The 26,204-nt window shown below is 43.5% G+C and overlaps 1 protein-coding gene across 1 annotated transcript in view; it reads right to left on the bottom strand.

Moving 5' to 3' along the window:
- LOC128699148 (pikachurin) overlaps positions 1–21,428 on the bottom strand; it is a 563,751-nt gene extending 542,323 nt beyond the window's left edge. The window contains exon 1 of the mRNA XM_053791691.2: positions 20,844–21,428. Within this exon, the coding sequence (XP_053647666.1) occupies positions 20,844–20,955 (112 nt within the window). The 5' untranslated portion in view covers positions 20,956–21,428. The remainder of the gene's footprint in view (positions 1–20,843) is intronic.
- Between the last annotated feature and the right edge of the window lie 4,776 nt (positions 21,429–26,204).

The following is a 26,204-nucleotide window of genomic DNA, read 5'->3' as shown; positions in this document are numbered from 1 at the left end:
ACCATACATAGTTTTAAGAAGAGGTATGACAAAGCTCAGGAAGCAGAGAAAGAGAGGACCCAGTAGCGATCAGTGAAGAGGCGGGGCCAGGAGCTGAGTCTCGACCCCTGCAACCACAATTAGGTGAGTACAATTAGGTGAGTACACACACACACACACACACTAACCAGTGAAGAGGCGGGGCCAGGAGCTGTGTGTCTACTCCAGCAATCACAAATAGGTGAGTACACACACACACAGGACCTTGTACACCGTTTACGTCAGGCCCATATTGGGTTATGCAGCACCAGTTTGGAACCCACACCTGGCTAAACACGTCAAGAAATTAGAGAAAGTGCAAAGGTTTGCAACATGACTAGCCCCGGAGGTAAGGAGCGCGTCTTACGAGGAGAGGTTAAGGGAAATCGATTTGACGACACTGGAGATATGATTACGACATACAAAATACTAAGAGGAATCGACAAGGCGGACGGAGACAGGATGTTCACGAGATGGGACACAGCAACAAGGGGTCACAATTGGAAGTTGAAGACTCAGATAAGTCACAGGGATGTTAGGAAGTATTTCTTCAGTCAGAGTTGTCAGGAAGTGGAACATTCTGGAAAGTGATGTAGTGGAGGCAGGATCCATACATAGCTTTAAGAAGATGTATAATAAAGCTCATGGAGCAGGGAGAGTGACCTAGTAGCGACCAGTGAAGAGGCGGGGTCCAAGAGCTGTGACTCGGCCCCTGCAACCACAAGCTAGTGACATGACGATGGTTCAAAACTGACCGAAAAGTCGTCTACAGTTTCTTCTTGTAAATGGGGAAAGTTTTTTTAACCATTCCAGCCACAGTAGTGTGACTGATTCTTCAGTACGTCGGGCGATTCAGCGTCACCAATGTCACCAGTGTGCCAGTGTTACCAGGGTACCAGTGTTACCAGGGTACCAGTGTTACCAGGGTACCAGTGTTACCAGGGTACCAGTGTCACCAGGGTACCAATGTCACCAGGGTACCAATGTCACCAGGGTACCAATGTCACCAGGGTACCAATGTCACCAGGGTACCAATGTTACCAGGGTACCAGTGTTACCAGGGTACCAGTGTTACCAGGGTACCAGTGTTACCAGGGTCACTAGCATCCTCATGTCTTAACACCAACTCAGAATTAAGGACAGACGGATTAACGCTGGTTTAATTTCCAGAATAAAAAAAAACGGATATGAACTGAGTTGTGCATCCAGGGCAAGATGTTTTGTACTGGATCGATCTCTCCTCGCCTCATCAGCAACAGGCATCCCCAGCGTGACTCCCTACGGAACCCACTGGAACCCAGGGCTAGTGGGTGTCCTCCAACACCCACCTAGCGTCGCCCAACCACCAAAAATGGCACCCACAGTTCACTCACTGGCACCTAGGACTCTCCATCCGACCTGTCGACCTCCCTTATACCAGCAAAGTCGAACACCTCACCTACCCGCTGCCAAACATCAGCTCTACGCCGGTTTACGACCGACCACAACTTTAACCCACGCCCCCGCCGGCATTTCCTCCGATGCAAAACTTGAAACTGGAACCCCGAAGCTTTTACGAGCTGTTTCAGAAAGCATCGCTCGCGACACGCGAAACCAACACCGTCAAGAACCTAATGCAAGTCCAGCCATAACCCCGTCAAGCAACTTCTGGACCTAAAGTAAAATAAAACTATGTATACCCGTAACAACATGTTGGAAAAATACACTGAAGGGTCGCTGTGGACCGCTACACTGCGACAAATGCAACGAAAGTTTGAGAGAGGCTGGAGTGAGGAGGCGAGAGAGGCCAGCATAGATGATTGCGGGTCACTACCGCTCCACCGACATTCAATAACATGGCCCTAGTTGGTTATTGATTACAAACAACGCCAAGGATTGGCACACGACGGTGATTTCGGAATAGCTGCGTTAGCCGAAGGAACGACGACTTGTTGAGAGGACCACTAGGGGAGGAATACAGTAGAACCACTCCGTGTGATACTGGATTTTTAAAAAGAACACTGGATGCACCCACGGTGTATCTACACTGTGGTATAATACACCGTGGAAACAAAAGCAAGCCGTGTTTCTCCTATCATTCAATCACGCAGGTTAAATTTTGAACATGAAGCAGCAATACGCTGATGACCCATTCTGTACGACAGAACAAAAGCTAGCTATGTTTCCCCGTCACATTCTGTCATACAGGAACGATTTTATACACGAGGCAGCAGTGCCCTGGTAACCTATTCTATATGATAGAACAAAAGCTAGTTGTCATACTCCATCACACACAATGTAATACGCTAATGAAATCTGTCAGCTTTAGCTGGCGATGACGGGGAAGCTGAGAGAATATATATGACGAGGTGCAGTTTATATATTTTAATCAGGGAAAAGAGCTAATCCCATATGAATCATATAGTACCCGAGGAATGGGGGTAATCAGAAATCGATTCAAGTCCTACTCTGTGCTACAGAAACAGTGGGCACGTACACCCTACGCTGTGCTACAATGGGCACGTACACCCTACGCTGTGCTACAATAGGCACGTACACCCTACGCTGTGCTACAATAGGCACATACACCCTACGCTGTGCTACAATAGGCACGTACACCCTACGCTATGCTACAATAGGCACGTACACCCTATGGTGTGCTACAATGGGCACGTACACCCTACGCTGTGCTACAATGGGCACGTACACCCTATGGTGTGCTACAATGGGCACGTACACCCTACGCTGTGCTACAATGGGCACATACACCCTACGCTGTACTACAGAAGCAGGTAGACATGTACTGATACCACGTAAAATCTCAACAAGATCAAACCTCTCTAGATGGCAAGTGTCTACCAACGGGTATAGAAACCTGTGGAATGTTTACCTGAAGGTCTTTGTGTCACGTCTATTCACGTGAATGTATCTGCCAGCTTGACCGTACCTATGTATCCTCTTCCCTTCTTGTCACACCGACAGTTTTACTAACCACTAACACTTCCAACAATACTTATGTATCACTTAATCGCCTCTGTATTCGACTGAAGAAGCCTGCTGTGTAGGCGAAAGGTTTAAAGGTACCAGAGTGTTGCACATGTGACTTATTCACCAACAATGCGTGTGTGTCGCTGGCAGCCGCAACATGAGCGCTCCATCGTAGCTTTAGTGAAGGCGATACCAGCTGCCACATCCCACTCAGCTGGCACACACTCACTTTTTTTTTTACCCCTCACAACAATGTCAGATTGAGGAAATTAACTAACTCGACAGCAATCAGCCATTCCCTTGTAACGAAATGACATTCATTTCTATTAATGCTTTGATGAATCATTCAGAGGAGCCGGTGAGACTGGTGATAGAGAACATTCCAGCGCAAAACAGTGATGAACTATTTACTGGCGAGTATATAATGTTTGGCTGACTGTAAGTATTAGGGGTTCGAGTCACAGCCCCTAGGCCAGTCTTTTAAATACTATGGACCTGCTTTGTCGACTCACTCGTGAAGCTGTGCATGGTGCTTGGACTCATCACTTCCTCGTCATGTGGGTCCTTGCCTAAGTAACCAATGTAGTTACACTGTAGTTACCATTTCTAATTTTAAGTCAGTGTCCAAGTCCCCTGGCTTCCTCTCTCCTGCTATATAGTTAATGGGGTTTAAAGTCTATAAACAACACTAGGTAAGAAGACTTTAATCTCCTAAACAGGGATTAAATAAACGTTCAGTATATATACGCTGAGAGAAATACACTTCTCAGAGTATTATTATTATTATTATTATTATTATTATTATTATTATTATTATTATTATTATTATTATTATAAATATAAGCACTGAACCCGTATGTCATACAGACCAGGGATAACATATAACTATGAATTGGTTATAAATTATCATTATTTTTAAAGGGGTGGACCGGTAAGCCAGCGGAAGGCCTCGGTCAGATGACCAAAGCTCCAAAGGCAGGTCATCATCTAAGACCCGCGTCAGGAAACACTTGTCCTGTTTCCTGACAAACCTTACCTAACCAGGGATAACAGTGAGATATATCGCGCTGGGTCAACCAAACATTCACATCTACACAGGATGAGATAGAATTAAAGATTTTCAACAATACACAGACTCATTCTCAGATATATGTATCAAAAGAAACTCGGCCATATATTCTCAAGTGAAATTAGCTGCATAGCCCTCGTGGCTTAGCGCTACTTTTTGATTATAATAATAATCAAGTGAAATTAAAGCAACTAATAACACATACCCAGCATGTGGTCCCATGTTGCTGGAACTCCCTACATCTGGGATCCACATTAAGTTTACATGTGGGCAGATTAGTCCGCATGTAAACCAGTCAGGAGTCAGGCTGTAGATGTTTGCTGCCAACAGTGGCCATTATTGACTCTGATATACACACAGGTGTAAGTATAAGTGGATATAAGTATCCTAGAGCAAGACCCTCTACACTTAAATTATTTACAGGTAACACACAGAAGAGAAAAGGCGCGAGTTATTTGTGTGTATTATAGGTAACACATCATTTATAGAGGTAACACTCGTAGGTTTTAGCACATATAGGCAAGCTACACAAATTTTTGCAGGCGCTGTGTTTCCAAAGAGAGGGGGGTAGAGGGAGGGAGAGAGAGAGAAGGGGGTGAAAGGAAAGGTGGATACAAAGGGGGAAGAGAGAAAAGGAGAAAGAAAAGGGGAGAGAAAGGGAAGACAGAGAGCAAGAGTAGAGAGAGGTGGGATGAGAGTAGAGAGGAAGTAGGGTGAACAGCCGTAGCCCCACCCATCGATCAAGCCATTAAATGAGTGCTTCGTGGACCCCAATTCAACTGACCCCCTTCTGGCAAGCTGTCCTTAAATATACCGTGTGACGGGGACAGGCAGCAGAAGCAGAAGCAGCAGAAGCAGAAGACCAACACCACTTAAGACTAGGAACAACCACCACCTGCCATAGGTAAACATCTTACTGATGAGCATCACAGTTGCTTGTATAAACACTACAATCTCGTATTATGACAATGATTGCTTCGAAGCTTGGAACCTCGCAGGAAGAGACTATCAGTTTTTATAATTTATTTTTTTCAGGGAAGAATTTATTGGGCAGTGCCACTCGTCCTGTGAATGAACGTACCACCATAAAGATGGTAGTGGACAGTGCCACGTACTATTTACATATCCGTCTTAATAAGCTCATCCTCTAGATTTGTTGTATTTTCCTTGTATTCTGCTGTAATGTTTCTCGAAATGTGTATCTGGTGTCTCCATGTTGTCTTCCTGTCATCGGCTCTTTCATTCACTACAATGGTATCCATACAGAGTTTAGCATTATTCAGTCATTTTATGACATATTAACCTTACGTCCTACGGCTTCTACAGTACTGTTAGTGATACTTCTGGAGTTTGTATAATGTTACTGTCATACTTTAGTGGTCAATTCTGCTCTATACACAGACACTTCCTAAAAATTTCCTAAACATTTTTATGCATTTTCTAGTCTTCAAGCGTTTGTTTAAAAGCTTCCTTATGTTTACAGACGTTTTCTGCCCAAACTTTCTTAATTCTGCAAACGTTTGTATACAACTTATTTTAAGGCTAACAACGTTTGCTATATCGTTTAAAGTTTGCAAACGTTTGCTATACAAACGTTCTTATGACTCGCGTCTCGCTTACTGCTCCAGAACCATATCTTGCAACCCTCCATACTTTTGGCTTCGTGTCTGCAACACACAAACCAGCGCAAATCACCATCGACGGGAGATGCTACTCCAAACATTCACTTGAAAAGCACCAACTAACTTAAAGCAATAACTCGTGGAAACAATAACTGGGTAGAGAGAGAAAGAGAGAGAGAGAGAGAGAGAGAGAGAGAGAGAGGGAGGTGGTGGGGGGGGGGGGGAATGAGAAAATTCAAGCGTACCCGGGCTGACGTTTCTTCCAGAGCTTATTTCGGAGAAAAATGCGATGCCATTCCGGGTGATTTACAAGGAGCCGTGTGATAGGGTGGAAATGTTACTCCGTAGCAGTTGGAGAATAGCCATCACTCGGGCCAACTGCTGGTGTGACTCAGATGGTGAAGTGAAAGGAAGTCATTCAACAAGTAGCTTCTGCTTGTATATTTCTCCATCACTCCTCTCCACCCCACTCTCATGGGCTCTCTGTGCATCGCTCCTCTCCACCCCACTCTCATGGGCTCTCTGTGCATCGCTCCTCTCCACCCCACTCTCATGGGCTCTCTGTGCATCACTCCTCTCAACCCCACTCTCATGGGCTCTGTGCATCGCTCCTCTCCACCCCACTCTCATGGGCTCTCTGTGCATCACTCCTCTCCACCCCACTCTCATGGGCTCTCTGTGCATCACTCCTCTCCACCCCACTCCCCTCAAGGAAGGTTCCTTGATGTTGGTGAGGGGCTCTTGATTTAGGGAATTGGATCTGTGCTCCAGTTCCCCGAATTAAGCCTGAATGCCTTCCACATCCCCCCCCCCCCAGGCGCTGCATAATCCTCCGGGTTTAGCGCTTCCCCTTGATTATAATAATAATCCACCCCACTCTCATGGGCTCTACGTTAGTGTATATGTGTCTATCTGCCTGCCTACGTGTAGTCATTTATATTTACCTACAGTATATATAGCTGCAGGGGTAGTCTCAGCTCCTGGGTTCCGTCTCTTCGCTGGTTGCTACTAGGTTCGCTCCTGGTTTCAAGAACCTATCGTTTGTTTGTTGTGTGTTTATCGTGTTTATCTACCCCTCTGTTGGAAAGAAAGAAATGCAGGTAAAGGAAAGTTAAGAGTCTAAGAGTGTGTAGTTCCAAACACAGGTGACCTGTTGGTCAGTGGGAGAGCTTTCCGATCACAACCGAAAGAACCGGGGTTTGATTGACTACCAGAGGGAACGAGGCGCATGTGGAAATCTCACACCTACTGCCCCTTATGTACCTAGCAGTCAATAATTACTTAGGTGTTAGTTGACTGTTATGGGTGGCATCTTGGAGAAGGATGGGTGGCATCCTGAAGGGTGGATGGCATCCTGGAGGAAGGGTGGGTGGCATCCTGGAGGACTCTGAAGATAGGATAACAGCCATTAATCTGTAAATTAAACTGTGCATGAAAAAAGTGCAAACTTCAGTGATCTCTCTCTCACACGACCAGTGAAGCGGCGGGGCCAGGAGCTATGAATCGACCCCTGCAACCACAATTAGGTGAGTACACACATGTTGCTTGGATACCGCCAAATAGCTCTTGATGCAATGAATTAAAGCTATCCTTCCCTTCAATGGATCAACCCTGACTGCCTCCCACTCTACACACTAATAATAACAGTTCTAGTGAGCCGGAAATCACACGCCTTAAGACTCGCCTAACCTTCGTGTCTGATATTGTTTTAGCAGCTGAGTTACCTTCTCAAACGTACTTTAACAACCCATGTATTAAAACAATTTTTGTCGTGTCCATTTGTCGTTTGGTGTCTGGCCTATTTAACACCCCGACGGCTGGAGTTTTGAGACTCTCTGACCGCGGGTTCAATCCCGGCCGGGGTATGGTTTATTTAACACCCCATTAGGGTATCACCACTACACAGATATGGTGGTAGTAGTTAATATAAACATACAGAAATACATAAAATACACATGTATACACAGTTTATTATATACTGCAAAAGTATGCCATGAACAAGAGTAAATACTGTGATAGTAAGTAGCAGTGGTGGCAGCAGTATCTTCAAAAGTGGAAGGCCTACTTAGAAACTAATTTTAATTATTGAAGTGGTGGTCTGGTAAGCCAGTGGAAGGCCTCGGTCAGATGACCAAAAGCTGCAGTGTCGGGTCATCACATAACTAAGACCCTCGCCAGGAAACACTTGCCCTGTTTTCTGACGAATCTTACCTGACCTATCCTGGCCTACCTTGACCTACCTTGTCCTAATGAATCTACCCCACTTCACACATGTCGTCTTCTTTGCCTTCATCACCTTTCACTATTTCGTTTTTTGGCTCTGCCGTCGCCTCTAACACCGCCACCTCCACCCTCTCAATGTCAAACTCACTCACTATTTTTCTCGTTCCCTCCCCCCGTTCCCCTCCCCACAGGCGTTCCTCATCTTCCTGTTTCACTTCTGCGTCTGTCCTATATTTCTTGCTTCTCTTCTCAGTCTTGTGTTTCTTTTCTCATGCATCTGTCTGATTTTATTTGTTGTATTTCCCTTCTGTATATATATTTTTTGTTTACACAACTGAATTTACTCGTTAAGAGTAGTTATCGTGCTTCGGCTCATTTCAGAATCCTGCTCAAAGGTATACTACTACTACTGCTGCTGCTGCTGCTACTACTACTACTACTACTACGACTATTACTACTACCCTTTAGCTCTAGGATGCCATCCACAACAGTCGGTTAACATCCAGGTTACCTGTTTATTGATAGGGGAACAGCAACGGTCATAAAGGGACTTGCTTATACGCCTCAAACCCGGATGTCTTCAGCTGCGAACCAAGTGCTCTACCATCGGCCTTCAGGTTCATGTCTAGTGTTCTTAAATATTGCAGTTCGGCTGCTGCCTAGAAAATAAAACAACTAAGCTACTTAAGCACGCGCCTCTTAGCACTAGTAGCGTATTACCTGGAGTTTACCTGGAGAGTTCCGGGGGTCAACGCCCCCGCGGCCCGGTCTGTGACCAGGCCTCCTGGTGGATCAGAGCCTGATCAACCAGGCTGTTGCTGCTGGCTGCACGCAAACCAACGTACGAGCCACAGCCCGGCTGATCCGGAACCGACTTTAGGTGCTTGTCCAGTGCCAGCTTGAAGACTGCCAGGGGTCTGTTGGTAATCCCCCTTATGTGTGCTGGGAGGCAGTTGAACAGTCTCGGGCCCCTGACACTTATTGTATGGTCTCTTAACGTGCTAGTGACACCCCTGCTTTTCATTGGGGGGATGGTGCATCGTCTGCCAAGTCTTTTGCTTTCGTAGTGAGTGATTTTCGTGTGCAAGTTCGGTACTAGTCCCTCTAGGATTTTCCAGGTGTATATAGTCATGTATCTCTCCCTCCTGCGTTCCAGGGAATACAGGTTTAGAAACCTCAAGCGCTCCCAGTAATTGAGGTGTTTTATCTCCGTTATGCGCGCCGTGAAAGTTCTCTGTACATTTTCTAGGTCAGCAATTTCACCTGCCTTGAAAGGTGCTGTTAGTGTGCAGCAATATTCCAGCCTAGATAGAACAAGTGACCTGAAGAGTGTCATCATGGGCTTGGCCTCCCTAGTTTTGAAGGTTCTCATTATCCATCCTGTCATTTTTCTAGCAGATGCGATTGATACAATGTTATAGTCCTTGAAGGTGAGATCCGCCATCCACAGAAATATCTATTATATAAATGGAAAAATAATGCGTTAGGTTAGTGGTTCTCAAACTTTTTTCTCTCCTCTGCATCTCAAGCTCTTAATGTCCTCTCTTCGGCCTTCCTCCCTCGTCATCCTTCCTTCCTCTTCACCCATTCAAATCTAGTCTTTACCCGAAGTCATAATTAAAGAGTTGCTCACCAAAATACCTGCAGGCAAAATGTCATCCAAAGGTCAGGATGGACAGGCATCCCACCCGAGGACGTGTACTGCCAGCCATAGGTCAATCTCCCGTATGAATGACACACCTACACACATCACGCACACCTTATTCCTCTTCCTGTATGAATGGCATTGTGGCTTAGCGCTTCTTTTTTATTATAATACTGTATAAATGGCAGAGACTTGCACAGATCCTCTCTTCTTCCTCCCTCCCTTCTCTTCCTCCTGTATGAATGACACACAAACACAGTACGAGAGCACTGCACTTCGTAGCTCACAGTAGGACCCGGGGTTCAACCCTGGGCTGGCGGGAGTTATAAGCAAGTCCTCGGGCACCTTCTACCACCGTTTACCTGGCAAACTATTAATTGAGGCAGTGATAAGAAAAGACATATAATTGGAAAACTGATGTTTATTTGAAAAATAAACGGCAGTGATATGACAAATAACTGATTTAATAAGAGATATGACTACCCTTTGCTTTGATAAGTAATGTTACATGCTTTGGCATACAATCGACCAATGTTGAACACATTTTAGCAAACCATACCCCGTCACAGTGGTGCCTGTGCTAACCTTCCTATGGTGTAGAAATATACCTAGTTGGACGAATCTTATTGTGGCTAGCTGGTCCAGTGGCTAACGCGACGGGCTGGAGTTTTGAGACTCTCTGACCGCGGGTTCAATCCCGGCCGGGGTATGGTTTGTTTGCAATCGTGTCATTACGATTTCGTGAGTCACATTTTAGCAAGTTCTTCGTCGTGGTAAAAGGTCCTGATAACAGCAGCAATTACAAAACATAAGAAAGGAGCAGGCCTACTAGCCCATGCTAGGCAGGTCCAAGTCACATCTGTTTAAGGATGGAGCACTGTGATAAATGGTTTAGAAAACCGACAAGTTGAAGAATGAGACACTATGCAACATATGGGAATCCTTACTGAGGAAACTTTTCGCCACACAGTGGCTTCATTAGTCCAATACAGAGAAGAATAGTGTAAGAACACAAGAACATAAGAAAGAAGGAACACTGCAACAGGCCTACTGGCCCATGCAAGGCAGGTCCAATTCTCCCACCGGCTTAAGCCAATGCCTTAACCTAGTCAGGTCAATCACATTCACTTAAGGGAGGGGCAAGGCATCTGACCTAGTAGCACAAGCTAGTCAGGTCCAACTCACACCCACTCGTGTATTTATCCAACCTATTTTTAAAAGTACACAACGTCTTAGCTTCTATAACGGTACTCGGGAGTTTGTTCCACTCATCCACAACTCTATTACCAAACCAGTGCTTTCCTATATCCTTCCTGAAACTGATTTTTTTCCAACTTAAAACCATTTCTGCGAGTCCTGTCTATGCTAGATATTTTTAGCACGCTATTTACATCCCCTTTATTAATTCATGTTTTCCATTTATACACCTCAATCATATCCCCCCTAATTTTACAGCTTTCTAGAGTGCTGATTCAGGGCCCCACAGAAGAGAAGAGGAGATAATGAGATTAAGACACATGTGCAACATCTGGGTATCTTTATTGTAGACGTTTCGCCATCCAGTGGCTTTATCAATACAAATTCTAGGACATAACTTGAAGACAGTAGAACTATGTACAGAAGATGAGGTAATCAGTCCCTCAACCTAGGAGTAGGTGCGAAGAGCACCATAGTCGTGGAATCTCCACGACTATGGTGCTCTTCGCACCTACTCCTAGGTTGAGGGACTGATTACCTCATCTTCTGTACATAGTTCTACTGTCTTCAAGTTATGTCCTAGAATTTGTATTGATAAAGCCACTGGATGGCGAAACGTCTACAATAAAGATACCCAGATGTTGCACATGTGTCTTAATCTCATCTTGTCGGTATTATATACCATTCGTACACAAGAGGAGAGGAGCTGGAGGTAATCAATCCTTCAGCCTGGAATCGATGTGTTCAGTCCATCAATCTTGTAGAAAGTACAGTATATGGTCGGAGAAGTGGCTTATATACTGTAGTCAGGCGATTCGAAGCAGGAGGAGGCGGGATCACAGTGGAACCATCAACTAGAGTAAGTAGGTCTTCGTCCAAAGGTTGGACAAGTGTTGAAGGATTCCTTGTATCAAGATCCCATGATGTTGCAGTGTCTGACAGATGTGATAATACGAATAATGAAATGGTATATAATACTTACAGTTTGGCAACAGTTAGGTATCTTTATTCCGAAACATTTCGCCTACACAGAAGGCTTCTTCAGTCGAGTACAGAAAAGTTGAGGAAATGGTATGGTGATACCGACAAGATGTGGAAAAAGACACTTATGTACAGTTCAGGACATTTATTAAAGGAAACGTTTCGCCACGAGTGGCTTCTTCAGTCCTAATACAGAGAAAACTAAGAAAACACACATATATATAGTGGTGGGAGTCAGGTGAGGTGAAGCGTGGGTAGAGGTGGTAGTAGTAGTAGTAGTAGTAGTAATGGAACTAAGGAGGTGAGGTAGAGAGGGACCTGCTGGCATCAAGTAACACCAGTTCCCAGGATGGGTAATATCCTCTTGCTTAATAATTTTGAAATACTGTAACTACCGGACTTTTGCTTTATAGTGTTACTGACAGAAATTAGTGCAGCTTCAATGCATTTTCTCCGTCTTAAGTCGTCTTCTTTAATAACTAGTTTAGCTTCATTGAATTTCATGAGGTGTCCAACATCGTCTCTATGTTGAACACATGCGTTTTTGCGGTCATCATTTCTGCAAGCATTTTTGTGTTCTGCTATCCTAATGTCCAGAGTTCTGGCTGTTTCCCCTACATATACTTTGTCACACCCCCCACATGGTATAGTGTAGATTCCTGCACTTGTGCCAGAATCATGCTTGGGTTTTTGTATCAGGTTCCTAATAGTAGTTGAACAGCTGGTAGATATTTTAGCCAGTTTTCTGTCAAACATTTTTGAAACATTTGTGGCAACGTTGCTGACCGGTAAAACGATGTAACTTGGAGGCTTTTCTTCAATTTGATAGGTGTTGGTCTTGCTGAGGATACGTGTTGCACGTTTCCTGCAGTCACGTATGAAGTGTAGGGGAAAGTGTAGTGAACTAAAAGAGTTGGTGATGTATGTACATTCTTCTTCGAGGAACTGCGGACTGGAAATTCTGTAGGCTCTCAGAAAGAAGCATCCTCAACACCATCAACAATCTGGAACCTACTATTAAATTTACTCTAGAGGAGGAGAAGGACAACCAGTTACCTTTTCTCGACGTTCTCTTACGCACAGGGGAAAGCAAACTTTCTTTTAAAGTCTACCGGAAGCCTACCTACAAGAATGATCTTCTACATTTCTTCTCTCACCATGACACAAGAACTAAAAGAGGGGTAGTTATTGGCTTCTTTCTGAGAGCCTACAGAATTTCCAGTCCGCAGTTCCTCGAAGAAGAATGTACATACATCACCAACTCTTTTAGTTCACTACACTTTCCCCTACACTTCATACGTGACTGCAGGAAACGTGCAACACGTATCCTCAGCAAGACCAACACCTATCAAATTGAAGAAAAGCCTCCAAGTTACATCGTTTTACCGGTCAGCAACGTTGCCACAAATGTTTCAAAAATGTTTGACAGAAAACTGGCTAAAATATCTACCAGCTGTTCAACTACTATTAGGAACCTGATACAAAAACCCAAGCATGATTCTGGCACAAGTGCAGGAATCTACACTATACCATGTGGGGGGTGTGACAAAGTATATGTAGGGGAAACAGCCAGAACTCTGGACATTAGGATAGCAGAACACAAAAATGCTTGCAGAAATGATGACCGCAAAAACGCATGTGTTCAACATAGAGACGATGTTGGACACCTCATGAAATTCAATGAAGCTAAACTAGTTATTAAAGAAGACGACTTAAGACGGAGAAAATGCATTGAAGCTGCACTAATTTCTGTCAGTAACACTATAAAGCAAAAGTCCGGTAGTTACAGTATTTCAAAATTATTAAGCAAGAGGATATTACCCATCCTGGGAACTGGTGTTACTTGATGCCAGCAGGTCCCTCTCTAACCTCACCTCCTTAGTTCCATTACTACTACTACTACTACTACTACCACCTCTACCCACGCTTCACCTCACCTGACTCCCACCACTATATATATGTGTGTTTTCTTAGTTTTCTCTGTATTAGGACTGAAGAAGCCACTCGTGGCGAAACGTTTCCTTTAATAAATGTCCTGAACTGTACATAAGTGTCTTTTTCCACACAGAAAAGTTGGCAGAAGCAGTAGAGATGTGAAAACGATGTCATCAGTCCATCACCCTTGAAAACGTAGTTTTGAGGTGGTCAGTCCCTCAGCCTGGAGAGATTTTGTTCCATAGTCTAAAACGTGTCTTACCAGATGTGATAATGGACAAAGACCTACTTACATTAGGGGATAGTTCCATTGTGATCCCGCCGCCTCCTGCTTCCACTCACCTGACTACAGTATATAAGCCACTTCTCCGGCCCTATGTTGTACTTTCTTCAGGACACATGGACTGAACACACCGATTCCAGGCTGGGGGACTGATTACCTCAAACTGCTCTTCTCTTTACACCGTTTTTCTTTGTGATGGGCTGAAGCTACTTTGTGGCGAAACGTTTCCTCAATAAAGATTCCCATATGTTGCATAGTGACTCATTCTTCAACTTGGAGCACTGTATCAAATCCACTAGCGCGAGCCAGTCAGGCCCAATTCACACCCACTCGTGTATCTGTCTAACCTATTTTTAAATCTACACAACGATTTAGCTTCAATGACGGTACTCGAAAGTTGGTTGCACTCATCCACAAACCTATCAATTAGATTCTCCACAGTTGAACAGTCATGTTTCGCGATCCTGCGTTTGGTTGAGGTCAGGAGAGTTTCCAGCCCGATTTAGAATGCTTAGCCCACTCTCTTTGAAGAATGTCAGCATTTTTCTGAAAGTGCAGCATTGAGCAAGATCCTGCTGGAAAATGCATTCTCCATCAGGAATGTCTCTACCCACAATGGGAAGCAAATGAGTTGCCAGGGTTGCCATGTATTTGTCACTGTTCATCATTCCTTCAACAATAATAAGCCGTTGATAAATTAGACACATGTGCAACTTTTGGGTATCTTTATTGAGGAAACGTTTCGCCACACAGTGGCTTCATCAGTCCATACAAAGGAGAATCTTGAAGAACAGGAGGAGAATGAGGTAATCAGTCCCTCAACCTTGAGTCGATGTGGTCAGTCCATCAATCTTGAATAGAATACGGCATACGTGCTGAGAAGGAGCTTATAAACCGTTGGCAGGAGAGGTGCAGCAGTCATAGGTGGTGTAACATTTGTTCAATGTTGAAGTAGGTCGTGCCCAAGAATTAGGCAAGCAACTTCTTGGGATCTTAATACTTGGGAATTCTTCGCTTGCCTAATTCTTGGGCACGACCTACTTCAACATTGAACAAATGTTACACCACCTATGACTGCTACACCTCTCCTGCCAACGGTTTATAAGCTCCTTCTCAGCACGTATGCCGTATTCTATTCAAGATTGATGGACTGACCACATCGACTCAAGGTTGAGGGACTGATTACCTCATTCTCCTCCTGTTCTTCAAGATTCTCCTTTGTATGGACTGATGAAGCCACTGTGTGGCGAAACGTTTCCTCAATAAAGATACCCAAGAGTTGCACATGTGTCTAATTTATCAACATAATCCCTTGTAATGACTGCAACAAATTATATGTAGGCGAAACATCGAGAGACCTCCAAACACGTATTTCAGAACACCAATACGCAAGAAGGACTGACGATACAAGGAATGCCTGTGTACAACATCGCAATTCACACAACCATTTAATTAACTACAGAAACTCAAGACTTATCGCCACAGAAGACAACACTCAATACCGAAGAATCCTGGAATCATCGCTTATCTCTATAACCAACAATTTCAACCAGAACAACGGCTTCTATAACAGCTGAACCACTCGCCAAGAAACTTCTTCATTGCTATCCCACATAAGAACATAGAACACTGCAGAAGGTCTACTCATAACTTGTCCAATACCCCTGCCAAGCTACCCAAGACTCTATAACCCCACCCGGTAGATCATCAGATGCGGCATTCTCCACCTGACCTCAACATTCTGAACATGACTATAAATACTCCCGTACCTTCCACCCCAGGTAGATCTGTGTGTGACTTGAAAAAGCCCACTGTGTGGGTGAAACGTTGTCAATAAAGGATCACATTAAACTGCATATGTGTTTGTTTCCTAGGTGAGTACACACACACACACACACACACACACACAGATTTTACAGATATTTACGTTAAGAAAGCTCTGCGTCATATGTAAAACGAGTACATTAACACTCGCAAAAGGACACTAGTCTACAAATAAAAATGAAAGGAATCTACGATGACCGTAAATTCTAAATTAAGGTCAATCTACAAACATGAAAAATCCATCAGAATCAATTGAACAACATATGGAACATTACAAAAGAATTAAACCCTCCCCTCCACCACCAAGTACATAAACTCAAACAAGGACACGAACCACTCCCAACAAGGATAAGAGCAATGACACAAACCTTGATAGCTGATACCAACAAAGCAAACAATGGAACATGTTAGCATTTCGGTCCTGGGCTCTGGACAACTTCTAAAACATTAATGATTACGGTCCCAGGACCGAAATTGCTATCAAACAACGTCCTTGCGTTTGCTGTCGTCTCTCCTTAAACGGTAAGAACTATTGGCAACAAGGGGACGAAATCTGACCGACACGGACACATTCTCAGCAATGCAGTACATAAACTTCCCAACACGGACACACATTCTCAGCAATACAGTACGTAAATTTCTCAACACATACTCGGTGTCTTCCCCAACAAATACATAAATAAAAATATAAACTCACAAAAACATGAACTTTCAGAACAAAAAAAAAAAAAAAAAAAAGAAAAGGACATGAACTTCCCCTGTTACAAAGACTCTTGACAACAAATGCATAAACTTTTCACTACAAGTACGAGGGAGGAAGAGGAAAAGAGGAATTAGGGAAGGGGAAGGAAAACGGAAGAGAAAGGGAAGAATGGATGGGGGAAAGGGTGGATAAGGATAGGAAGGATGGACAAGGGGAAAGGAAGAGAGGTAGATGAAAGCGATTTTGTTATTTAACTTAATTAGAAAAAAACAGATAATCATTACCAACATTTAAATACCTCCGGCAGTTACTGGAGTATCTTACACACGAGACTAGAGTGCTTTCTTACAGAGGATGTGACATAAGTCTTCCGTTGGGATACTAATTTTAATATGATCACTGAGGACAAATTTCAATTACTACGTCAGGGAAGCATTGATTAAATAAAAGAAAACTGGAGTAAAAGACAAACTCAAAACACTCAGAGCTTAAGTCAAGTGAGAGACCTGGGAGTGATAATATCAGGAGATCTCACGTTCAAGTCGCACAACATTGCTGCTGTCGCAGCTTCAAGGGGGGAAAAAAAGATGGGTTGAATAACTTGAAATTCAAAACAGACGTCGTAATATACCCCAATGGAAAACAGGAGTGTCCTAAGTACACTGAGACAACACAATACGTATAAGGGGCTCAAGGCTATTCAATAGCCTCCGATCATACATAATGGGGGATTACCAATACACCCCCTAGATGTCTTCAAAAGGGAACTGGGTACGTTCCTTAAGCCATTTCCTGCCGGCCTGACTGTGGATCGTAGGCAATAACAGCCTGAATCATCAAACCCTGATCCACCGAGAGTACTGGTCATGAACCGGGCCGCGGGGGCGTTGACCCTTTGAATACACTCCAGGTAAGCATATGATGAGTCACTCATTCGCTCTAGGCTGGAATATTGCTGTGAACTGACGGCCCCCCTGCACGGCAGGAGTAATTGCGGAACTGGAGAATGTACACAACCTTCACAGCTCGTATAAATTCAGACACCTAAATTACTTGGAGCTCCTGAAGTCCCTTGAATTATACTCCTTGGAACGTAGGCGCGAAAGATGCATCATAATTTACACCTGGAAAATTCTGGAGGGATCGGTCTCAAACTTTGGCAGATGGTGCGGGATACCTCCAGTGAAAACCAGGAGAGCGATGAGTACACTGAGAGAACTCAGTAAGGATAGACAGCGACTCGACACTCTCCCTTCAATAACAAGGGATTGGGAAAGGGGTTACCAACAAACCCCATGGCTATTTTTCAAGAAGAAACTCAACAAATTACTCAAATCAGTCCCTGATCGGCCGGGCTGTGATGCATCCGCCAGACTGTAGGCAGCGGGTACCAACAGTCTGTTCGATCAGGCTAACAACCAGAAGGCCTGGTCTGGGACCGGGTTGCTAGGGCTGTGACCTCACACGTCTACAGGTTCCAGCAGGTACTGGAGTTTCTAACACAATTTCTCCTGGATGTGACCCACAACAGTAGGCTAACACACAGATTCCTATTTTTACTGCTAGGCGGGCAGGGGTGTAAGGAAACTGGCTAAAGACTGCAGAGGTGAAAGGGAGGAAGGAGAGAATGAGGGAGGGGAAGCAGAAAGGTGGTAGGGAGGTAGGCAGCAGGTGACCAAGTATCATGTTACAGCCACATGTCTGGCTGTCGCCACCCCGTGTCAGGATGGCGCCTGGTCTCGGTCTCTCTCTCTCTCTCTCTCTCTCTAACAACACACACAGACACACACAGACACAGACACACACACACAGACACACACAGACACACACAGACACACACAGACACACACACACACACACACACACACACACACACACACACACACACACACACACACACACACACACACACACACGAATCGACAAGGTGGACATAGGATGTTCCAGAGATGGGACACAGCAAAAAGGTGACACAGTTGGAAGTTGAAGATTCAGATGAATCATATGGATGTTAGGAAGCATTTCTTCAGTCAGAGTTGTCAGGAGGTGGAATAGTCTGGGAAGTTATGTAGTGGAAGCAGGGTCCATACATAACTTTCAGAAGAGGTATGATAAAGCTCAAGGAGGAGGAAGAGTGACCTAGTAGCGGCCAGTGAAGAGGCGGGGCCAGGAGCTGTGAGTCGACCCCTGCAACCACAACAAGGCAAGTACACACTACCTACCTCTCTGAAACAGTATCATGTTCAAAGTTAGAGGCAGGCACCAGTGCTGGCAATATATTGAGTCCACAGTGGGGGCAGTGTAGTGTGGATGGCACACTAGGGGTACTGTGAGGGGCACACTACGGAGTACAGTGGGCAGCACCCATTAGGAGAGGGTGCTGTGGGCGGCACCTATTAGAAGAGGGTGCTGTGGGCGGCATACCCACAGTGGTGGTAGTGTAGTGTGGGCGGCAAAGTATCGTCCAGTCAGTTTGGGTTAGGTTCTACAGTCTTATGACCACCTTCCATAGATGGGTATTGGAGTGGCTATCGATCACAGGATGGGTATAGGGGGGTGACTATTGTTCACATGACGGGAACTGCATGCCTATCGAACTAATGCTGAAATTGTGAATCCAGATTTCTCTCTTATGCCTCAGACACATTTTCAAAAGCAATCTGAAAAATATATATGAAAGTTAACCTTAAAGTATCATTTTCCTAGCATCATAATTAATGAATTATGACAGAATCGCCATAGCATCGATTTTCTATATCAAAGTTTTATAGACAAACTAACCAAATCACAGTATCAAAAAATCGTAGGCACAGATCTAAGATTGTTATGAACCATCAAAAATCTTATTAATCTGGCCCTTACGGGATATATACACTGCACTGTGTACAACTATCATAGATCCATCTTGGGGGCAATAATGGAAGTATCCAGGTGAGCGGACACTGAAACGTGCTTAAGATTGCTAATGGGATTTAAAGCCTACCGATTGCACTAGGATCATTAACGTTGCACGTAACTTTGTCGCCAGAAGACAAGAATATTTTAATCCATAGAGGAAGTACAATAAACTCTCAGTATGTGTATATGCTGAAAGAAGTACGTATATTTCCAGGTACTATATATAGTATTCTGTTCTCTGAAGATGAAAAAAAAACTTGATAGTATTCACAGTTATAATGATTTATCCAGTTCAAATTAGCTATGCACTTGACTTTTTCTAAATAAAACTGAAATGGAAACTAAGGTTAAATTATTACAAGATTTTTTAGTTAAATTTTAATACGTCAAAATAAGCCATGGGGTACAGGATTCCGGTTTCGAAGGGTAACTATTGTACAAGAGGGAGAGATGGCTTATAATAGACATTAAGGAGTAATACTTCTTAAAGTCAGACTGACTTTAAAAAGTCTGTTATTCTGGTGAAACATCTGTTACACAGGCGAAATGCAGAAATTAACCGGGAGGAGCGTAATAGTTATATAGGCGAAAGATCTCGATAAAATTTGTTCTCTGCAATGGTCTTTCAAGCAGTTATACAAGATTCAGGAGTGCCATGGTTACTTTGAAATACTACTTAGAAATTGTAATTATTGTAGAAGATTAAGGATTCGTAGATGAATAAGATCGCATGTGCAACAGCTGGGTATCTTTATTGTCGAAACGTTTCGCCGGTAGGCTTCTTCAGTCGTATTAAGTACTGGTAACAGCAGCAGCAGAGGAGGGGTAGAGATGTTATCAGTCCCTCAACCTTAAAGTAATACTGGTCAGTCTTGGTAAGCGTTTAGCTTCGATAAAGGTTTGATTTGAGAGGGATCTGCCTAGTATGGATCAGTAGGTCTGCTGCAGTGCTCTTCAACTTTCTTCTTACTTCCACTAGTGGGCCCCACCACCTGTGACGCCATCTTCAACTTCTGCATTCGCTTCTGCCTCCATCATAAAAATTTCCATTCCCATGTTTCAGCTTCACATTGCTCGAAGCTATGGAGCTAAACATCTAGCATGGCTGAGGGACTAACCACCTCAAAATTACATCTTCAAGACTGAGGGGACTGGTCGCCTCATATTTACCTCTTCACTCTTTCTGGTGTCTCCAGTATTGAATCACCTCTTGTTTTCGACCGGAAAAAGCCTGTCAAGCAGGCGAAATGGTCAGGCATTTAAAATACAAAACTGCATCACATGTCTTCCTCATGTAATTGTGGGTATTATATGTCATTCAGTATAGTGAAGATTAAAGATTACCATAGTTACCGTTTGAAAAACAGCCTGAGAGGGGTAACTATTATACAAGACTTAAGAATTACCAAGGTACCTTGGGAAAATAAAGGCTTCTAAGGGTAACTATTATAAAAAATACTTAGCATTACCATAGTTACCTTGAAAGACAGCCTCGAAGGGAAGCTTCTCCTTGTTGGTGTCTGGTGTTGGAGGCGTGGCCACTACCAGGGCCACCACTAGGGCCACCACCACCAACCTGGCCACACACATGGCCACCTCTTCCTCTCGTTCACTCTTTATCAATCCTAATTACACATTCTCCTACTTCCTCCTACGTCACCACTCACTGCATTATCTATTTCGCCGTTGGTATATATATATTAAGGGGAAAAAACTGGAGAAAAGGGATAAATAAGGCGAAAATGGCAGTGGGCGGAAGATAGTCTCCTCCCCTCTAAAACCAGCCGCAAGATCAAACCGGTTTCAGTCTACGGTTTTTACCCGACTATTACACTCACACAAGTGCCTAGTGCACCTTTTTATATATAAAAATACATATATTTCCTTTGGTCTCGAATAATCTACCTCCAGGTTTTCTGTAGCTTTCAAAAGATATCTCCCAAGCACTTTGCCTTAACTCCACCGTTCATCGGTTGACAGATTATAAAGATATATTCACTCTAACACGATTATTATTGCTTCAGTTACACCTTGGACTAGCAGAGTGAGAGCCACACCCTACCTCCCCTGTCTCACACCATATACTATAGTTTACCCAGTTTACAATATCGAATTCATCGTTGCCGGTGCTCCTGCACAGGGTGTCGTACCGCACTAAACTTTTTTTTAATGAAGCCATAACCTGATTAATTTACCTGTTTTGTGGAATCTGTCGTTTATTAACAAATATCTTAATGAAGAATTTAACTAAGCTAAATATTTATTTAGCATTTTAAGAGTATTTTAATGTTTAATATTAAACGATCAATAAGTATATTTTGTTAATTGCGTAACTAAAGTAATATATAAAATTTGGTATACACTAAGATATAAAATTTCTGTAAAAGGTTTTCTTAAATAATTTTACACCCGCCAACAATCTTTGATCCATGGTGAAAGAATTCACTGTTATTCCTAAAAAATATTCGAACTCGTGTGGAAGTGTAACTAACATAAAATTGATAATTCTTCAGTAAAAGTATCTGTAATTCATTACGTGTAGTAAGTGAATCATAAAAGTTAAAGATCAGTCATAAAAAAAAACCATTCCAGGTATCGCGCCTCAGGCAGCTGGCCTGCACCTGCGCACTGCCAGAAGTTAGAAGAATCAATGATATATATGAACTGGGCTGTATAACCAGTCGAAATACTCGCTCGTGTCAATTATGTATACCTTACCGAGAGACCAACCAACATACAGAAGGTAGACAGTGTGTGCAAATACCACATCCAGCCTAAATTAAGTCTAGTCCTCATTTAGGCTTCTCAATTATTTTTTTCCAGTCTCTCAGAGAGCATCGGTACTTCATTAGGAACATGTCCTTCACTGTTGACGCCACAGTCATTAACAAAGTTCTATTCAGAAATAACGTTCCTTAGTAACCAGTGAAAGGGAGTTGGCTAAACAGATTTTACTCCCTCTTAAGGGGTATAAGGCCTTAACTTTAAGATATATATGATCTTACAATAGTATATGATCTTACAATAGTAACCAATGGTTAGTTATATACTAGAGAGCCGGTTAGTTATATATAAGAGAGCCGTACAACACAACACGCATATAAGAAGCGTTAACATGACTCTTTAAGATGAGACACATCTGAGAATCACATGACGCATTACGTGAGACTCGTTTAAACACGGCATGTTATAGGAATTATGAGACACGGTGCCCCATGAAAATATACATGCCACATGGGCATCATAAAACACCACACATACCAGAATCATGTGGCATGACGCGAAACATGGGGAATCACACCATCCCATAGGAACAATTCTGTGCCACACATAATGTGAGGAACCTACAATGCACGTTACATGAAAATAGTGCAACATGATACGTTATTTGATGCACAAATATGGCGAGTCAGTTGTAAATTACTTTTCCATCATTGGATATGACACGTATTTTGTTGGCCAGACACACAGGCGCCCGTCTGATCGATATTTTGCACGCGATGTTTCTTGAACAAAACTTTCCAGTTGATGTTATTGGTTTACGTCTATACCATCGCCAAAAACAAAAATGGTAAACATTGTGTTGTCGTGTAACAACTCATCTTCAATTAAAGAAGATAACGAAGGGTTACCAACAATTTAAGGGGAGACGATGCCTTCCCCCCCTGCCAGGCGAAAGACCTCAGTTTAAATAATTTTGCTTTTCCGCTAGTAATTATAAATTAATATGGGTTGATTTTGATTAGATCAGGGGTATTCTAACGTAGAATATTATATTTTTTTTTGTCGTGGCTTAGATCGTGAATAAACTGATGTATTGAAACGCGTGACAAATGCAAATTTCTCACTGTCAAACTTTTAAAAGCTATTCTTACAAACTTTTAAAATAAGTTCCGCCCAGAAAGTATTAGTAACGTATGTTCACCGTCAGGAACCGAAAAGTTACAGAAGATCATCCAAGACTCGCGTTCATCAATTAAAGTTTTCACTGAGACGGTTCTTCGAAATTTTGGCCAAAGGCACGTTCACGAAGACTAATTACATTCTTGGGACGGTTACGACGCTGAATTTCACTTATTTCTTCAGTTACCTAAGTACACACACACACACACACACACACACACACTTTTCCCACTGTCTCCAGCTTCCTCCTCTCCCTCCCTCCCCCTCCACACACACACACCACAAAACAACCACACAGAAATACATAGCTTTTCATTCTGAGGCAACCAAAAGAAAAAGGGTTGCCAGAGAGCAGGATGGAAAACCAGGAGGCTGGAGGATGAGTCTGCAAAGGAATATTGGGTAGCAGAGCTCATGAAAAGGGAACTTGAGCAGGGAAGGAAGCTAGAAAAGCTTAGCATGAAAATGGAGGAGAGGATAGCTACAGGGAGGAAGAAGTGGGAGATGCAAGTCACAGCAGCAGAGGCTAAGATACATAGATTAGAAGAGGAACTGAAAAATCTGAAACAACCTCAAGAACTAAAGAACAATGTAGGCATGACATCAGAAACTGCTACCTCAGTTACAAACAAGAAAGAGGACTGTAAGAAACAAGGAGTGAAACTGTATGCAGAGGCCCTATCAGACCATCGTAGAGCCCGTGGAAAAAAGAGGATCACATCAGGAACAATCGAAGAGACTGTAGAAAATGAAAGAGCTAAGCTATATGTAGAGACCCTAACAGACCACAGCAGTACCCAGGGAAAGCTGAAAAGGAAAAAAATGAAAGACCACTGGGCCTAGGGACAACAGACAGTGAAGAGATTGAAGAAAGGAAAGCTGCAATGGAGGCAACTAAATCGAATCAGGGAATATATAGGGATATGCAGTGGGAGACTGAAAGGGAAAGATCGGTCTTTGTGGGCTCCAGGAAGTTGAAGGGGAAACTTACGAGGCAAGAAGATAAGGGGAGAAAAAAAGTGATTGAAAGCCTCATGAAAGCAATATGAGATGACATGAAACAGCTGGCAAATTTTCTGAGAATAGGGAAGTTTGCAAGAGGAAGAATCCAGCTAGTCAGTGATTTTCAAGGCAGAATCAGCTTGAAACAGGATCCTGTAGGAGAAAGTAATACTAAGGGACATGGCATACCGGAGGGTGGATCTTGACCATGACAGAACACAAGAAGAAAGGCAGAAACTGAAAGAGAGGGTACAAAGATGAAAGGAGGAAAGAAAGGAGAAGATGGAGATGGTCAGGAGAACCCAGACTCAGGAGGAAGCTTAAATACAACCTCCCTCACAACTACCTACAGAAGCCCCCAACCAGGACAGCCCCAATGCAACCAAACATTCTAACCCAAAACACATATGCTATACCCAATACCCCCACCCACCTCATTACGAACTCCACCATCACAGCAACCACCCCAAGTTCCTCATCAGGTCTCCCGCTTCCCCAACCCCAACGTACCCCCCAGACCACAGCTTTAGATAAGTTGAAGGTTTGGTATACAAATGCAGATGGAATAAATAAATGTGAGGAGTGGCACGAAAGAATCAAGGAGACATCCCCAGACATAATAGCACAAATATGAAACTCGCCAGGGTAACAGATGCAATCTTTCTACCCGGATATCAAATCCTCAGGAAAGAGAGAGGGAGGAGAGGGGAAGGAGGAGTTGCACTGGTGGAGATTTGAGGGAATGGATGGAATAGACAAAAGGGACTACATAGAAACAATCCAGTCTGAGGGCTATAAGGTGGTAATTGCAGTAATGTACAACCTGCCACAGAACTGCAGGAGGCTAAGAGAAGAATACGATGAGAGCAACAGAATAATGGTCGACACACTAGCCGAGATGGCCAGAAGAGCCCACATGGGGTGAGCAAAGTTACTAGTTATGGGTGATTTCAATCACAAGGAGACTGACTGGGAAACCTGGAGCCCCATTGGGATTCCAAAACATGGAGAGCCAAGATGATGAATGTGGTACTGGAAAACCTCGTGCATCAACATGTTAGACACTATCATAGAAATAGATGAGGATGATCCAGCAAGACTGGGCCTAGTATTCACCTTGAGTAGTTCAGATATCGACGATATCATATATGAAAGGATCTTTAGAGCTAGTAATCATGTGGTTCTGTGCTTTGATTACATAGTTGAGCTACAAGTAGAGAGGACAGCAGGAATAGGACAAGAAAACCAAACTGCAAAAGGGAGGGGGGGGGGAGGGACTACGCAGGCATGAGGAACTTCCTACAAGACATTTAGTGGGAGAGAGAATTGGCAAGAAAACCAGTAAAAGAAATGGACTGTGTGATCACAAAATGCAAGGAGGCAGAGGAGGAGGTTTGTTCCCAAGGGAAACAGAAATACTAAGTGCACTAGAGAATGGAAAAAGTACAGAAGACAAAGGACCCAGGAAAATAAAGAGATTAGCTGAAGAGCCACAAACAAATATGCACAGATAAAGGATGCTCAGCGACAATACGAAAATGACATAGCATTGAAAGTCAAGTCTGACCCGAAGCTGTTGTATAGCCACATCAGGAGGAAAACAGCAGTCAAGGACCAAGTAATCAGGCTGAGGAAGGAAGGGGGGGAATTCATAAGAAACGATCAAGAGGTATGTGAGGAGCTTAACATGAGATTTAAAGAAGTATTCACAGTGGAGATAGGAAGGACTCCAGGAATTCAGAATAGGGAGGTACACCAACAAGTGCTGGATGAAATACACACAACCGAGGAGGAGGTGAAGAAGCTGCTGTGCGAACTTGATACCTCAAAAGTGGTGGGACCAGAAAACATCTCTTATTGGGTCCTTAGAGAGGGAGCAGAGATGCTGTGTGTGCCATTAACAAAAATCTTCAACACATCCACTGAAACTGGGC

Source organism: Cherax quadricarinatus, chromosome 54 (assembly GCF_038502225.1).
Source record: "Cherax quadricarinatus isolate ZL_2023a chromosome 54, ASM3850222v1, whole genome shotgun sequence".
NCBI lineage: Eukaryota > Metazoa > Arthropoda > Malacostraca > Decapoda > Parastacidae > Cherax > Cherax quadricarinatus.
The sequence above is the reverse complement of the archived record's forward strand: the minus strand, read 5'-3'. Positions and strand labels throughout refer to the sequence as shown.